The sequence below is a fragment of the Crocuta crocuta genome, unplaced genomic scaffold (genome assembly GCF_008692635.1).
Source record: "Crocuta crocuta isolate KB4526 unplaced genomic scaffold, BGI_CrCroc_1.0 scaffold675, whole genome shotgun sequence".
Lineage (NCBI taxonomy): Eukaryota > Metazoa > Chordata > Mammalia > Carnivora > Hyaenidae > Crocuta > Crocuta crocuta.
Genome location: NW_027528796.1, coordinates 1,957,478 through 1,960,498, shown reverse-complemented (window position 1 = coordinate 1,960,498; position 3,021 = coordinate 1,957,478). Strand labels below are relative to the sequence as shown.

The window sequence follows — 3,021 nt, the reverse complement described above, 5'->3', positions numbered from 1 at the left end:
GACGGCGGGGTGACCCTCATACGGGAGGCAGAGCTCAGGGGGCTGAGGAGCAGCCAGGCCTGTGCCGCTGACACTGCTCCACCCACAGAAGCCCCCCCTAAAACAGTTGGGAGTTTTCAGATTATCCAAGGGGACCTGAAGCTTCTCCTTTTGAGACCCGTGACTCAGAGCGCAGCAGGCCTTCGGGTACCTGAGGGTGATCACTTCCAGGCTGGGCATTTCCCGGCAGATGGAGACCTGGGAAGGAAAGGAAGGTGATGGCCAGAGCCGCCGGGCACTCTCTCCGTGAGCCCCGTGCACAGACGAGGTCCTCCACGGCCTACGCGGAGCAGTAGTGCCGGCACGACACCCCACTTTGCACCAGACACCCCCTCAACATGTAGACGCTGCTAGAATCCCTAAGCTGAGATGCCCGCACAGGACATCGGGTGACACAGAACCTTTCTTCTGCTGTCCCTGAGGCGCAGGGAGAAGGCTTGGCCAACGGAGCCGGGGCAAAAGGGAGGGAGGGCCGGGGCTGGATGCCACACCACGTTAATCCTGCCGACTCGGGGGGAAAGAGCCCACAGGGCACTTGGTCGGGTCCGTAAAGTCAGCCTTCAAGGCCGATGGGCGGTGCAGCCCCCACATATGTCCGTGCTGCCACGGGCCAGGCAGGGAGCCAGACCAGGCCCTTGACCTCCATAGGCCCACGGTGGTCTCAGAACGCTTCACAGGTGCAATGGGTTTGTTTTCTGCTATGGTGGCGTTTTTGGTTTTTAGGGTTTTTCTGGCTGCTGAACATGCAGCATTTCAGCTACAGCAGGAGGTGGAATCCGCTTTCCTGGCAGCCCAGTGGCTCAGCCACGTTTCTGACTGTTTTCAAGGAGAGGGACAGTTCACGTTACAAAAGTGAGACAGAAACAACAGACACACGGTCTGTGTGTAAGTCTGGGATGTTCCCTCCAGGACAGGGAGTAAGAAATTCACTCACAGACCCACAGCTCAGCTCGGGCCCCCATCTCTTCCCACCGTGTCCCGGGGAGAGCAGGACGCTGGACCTGACCAAGCACAGGGGCTGAAACAAGCAACTAACTCCTCAGTGACCCGAAGCCCAGAAACCCGTGAAAAAAGACTCCCGCAGAGCACACTTCTCTGGTAGGTAAACCAAGGCCTCTGCCCATCCCCTCCTCTGGGAGACCTGGGACACAGAGCTGTTCATCAGCAGGAGAATATTTAAAGAAACTTCAAAATAAAGCTGGGCACTCTGGGATATTGTTTTCGTTAGTCATTCTACATCCCAAGAGCTGCTAAATGAACAAAGCACCAGGCTAGGGGCTGAATTGAATGCGTGCGGTTCTGTACATTTTAACAATTCTCTTGAGGGACAGGTGACACATTTCCGGACCAGGGGGCATCTGGAGATGATCGGCAGAATACTTACATCTGTGAGGCGGCTGCCCCTGCGGAGAGAGAAGAAGACATACACACTTTAGTTTTGCTAAAGCTGAGTAAGAAAAATCTATAACTACAAATTAGTGACAAAAGCCTACAGACTAAAATCCTGTAATTGCAATGACAAAGTAAGGGAAAGCTTGCCCAGCTGACACAAAGGTGCTGAAAGTTGTCGCACGGCTGATTTGCAACAAAACTGCTCACGCCTAGTGCTCGAGGGGTGCTTCTGGGGTGCTTCTCACCCTCAGGAGCAGGAGGGCCACCCCGCTTGGAGGACACAGAGACCCACTCACTCTCCAGGCTGTGGCAAGGCGGGACAACTTCCCTCACTGATGTACGTAAACAAGCAAGTCCTTGTAACGGGCCATGTTCAAAGGCTGAACACGCAGCTTGTGAGACAAAGACTAGAGAGCTTGAAATGGGCCGTTGTCTCTCCCCGCTTCAAGGACTGCACGGCCACCTCCCCCAAGACAAAGAAGCACATTGTTGAAAACAAACGGCGCCAAATGTCAGAAGTGCCAGGGCAGAGAGAAAGGCTTTTTAATGCACAAGCAGAGCCCAGTGCAGTCAATCTGCCTTCCTGGGAGGAAGGTCTGCTCCTGGCTGGGCCCGCTACGCCTCACCGGAACTGTACAGTGCACAGGGGTGCGGGAAGCCTTGCTTTGGGTCCCCGGCGAACACCTGTAGATCCTTCCGGAGTTCATGAAGTGCTTCTGGTCCTTCCTCGGCTCAGCCCACCTCTGTGCCTGCATGGACCCCACAGCTCCTATATCCTGTCCGGTCACCTCCCAGACAGCGAGTCACCTGGGGACCGCCCCTCCCCAGCAGGACTCAATCCCAAGAATGTTTATGGATTCCTGACTTTGGAGTCTTAGGTCTTTCTTTCCCACTAGAAATGGCGTTGACCATGTTGATCTCAAACCGGATCAGTAGGCTTGGCTCCTAACTGGCAATGTCAGCAGTCAGACCCTTCCCAGGGGGACCGGTCTGCCCCACCGATGCCATCTAGAAGGCTGACCAAGGGACTTCACGGTAATGCTGCTTGTCTCAGGCAAAGAGCGCATGTTTGGAGCCTGGGTCTGAAGCACCACCACTCAGCGGGGGCAAAGATTCTGGAACGATCTTTGCCAGAGGCCACCTGGGCTGGTGGCGGCACCCCCTGCACGCTGGGGGTCCTGGCACTTGCTCCCCTTCGCCCCACACCCCCAGCGGCTCCTCCGCGGGCTCCTCCCTCCCCGGGCCGGTGCCGGGCGGAGATGCGGGGCCGCAGGGCCGTGAGGGGCGGCCCGGGCCCTCACCAGCAGTTGAGCTTCCGCACGCTGTGCAGCTCCGAGGCCTTGGCCCGGGACAGGACCATCTTCCGAGTCAGCTTCATGGCGGAGGGCCTCCCGGAAGCCAGCCCCGGGCCCCACGCCCAGCCCTGGGCCTCGACAGCAGCCCGCGAGCCCCGGCTCGGGGTTCCTCGGCGGCCCGTCTCCAGGGGGCGGGGCCACGTCGTCAGGGGCGGGCCCTGCGAGCCCATTGGCCATTCCTTGAGGGGCGAAGCGGCGCGAGCGCAGTGACGCTCAAAGCGTTGGTTCCGACCTC

General features: G+C 58.4%; 1 protein-coding gene across 4 annotated transcripts in view; it reads right to left on the bottom strand.

Moving 5' to 3' along the window:
* CFAP410 (cilia and flagella associated protein 410) overlaps positions 1–2,909 on the bottom strand; it is an 8,985-nt gene extending 6,076 nt beyond the window's left edge. For 2 of the 4 annotated variants that reach the window (XM_077755421.1, XM_077755423.1), the window contains exons 1-3: positions 2,733–2,909; positions 1,424–1,442; positions 191–237 (exon numbers count right to left, since the gene is read on the bottom strand). In XM_077755421.1, the coding sequence (XP_077611547.1) occupies positions 191–237; positions 1,424–1,442; positions 2,733–2,809 (143 nt within the window). In that variant the 5' untranslated portion in view covers positions 2,810–2,909. Of the gene's footprint in view, positions 1–190; positions 238–1,423; positions 1,443–1,727; positions 2,076–2,115; positions 2,625–2,732 lie in introns of those variants that run through there. The other 2 variants (XM_077755422.1, XM_077755424.1) reach the window with 2 other exon arrangements.
* Between the last annotated feature and the right edge of the window lie 112 nt (positions 2,910–3,021).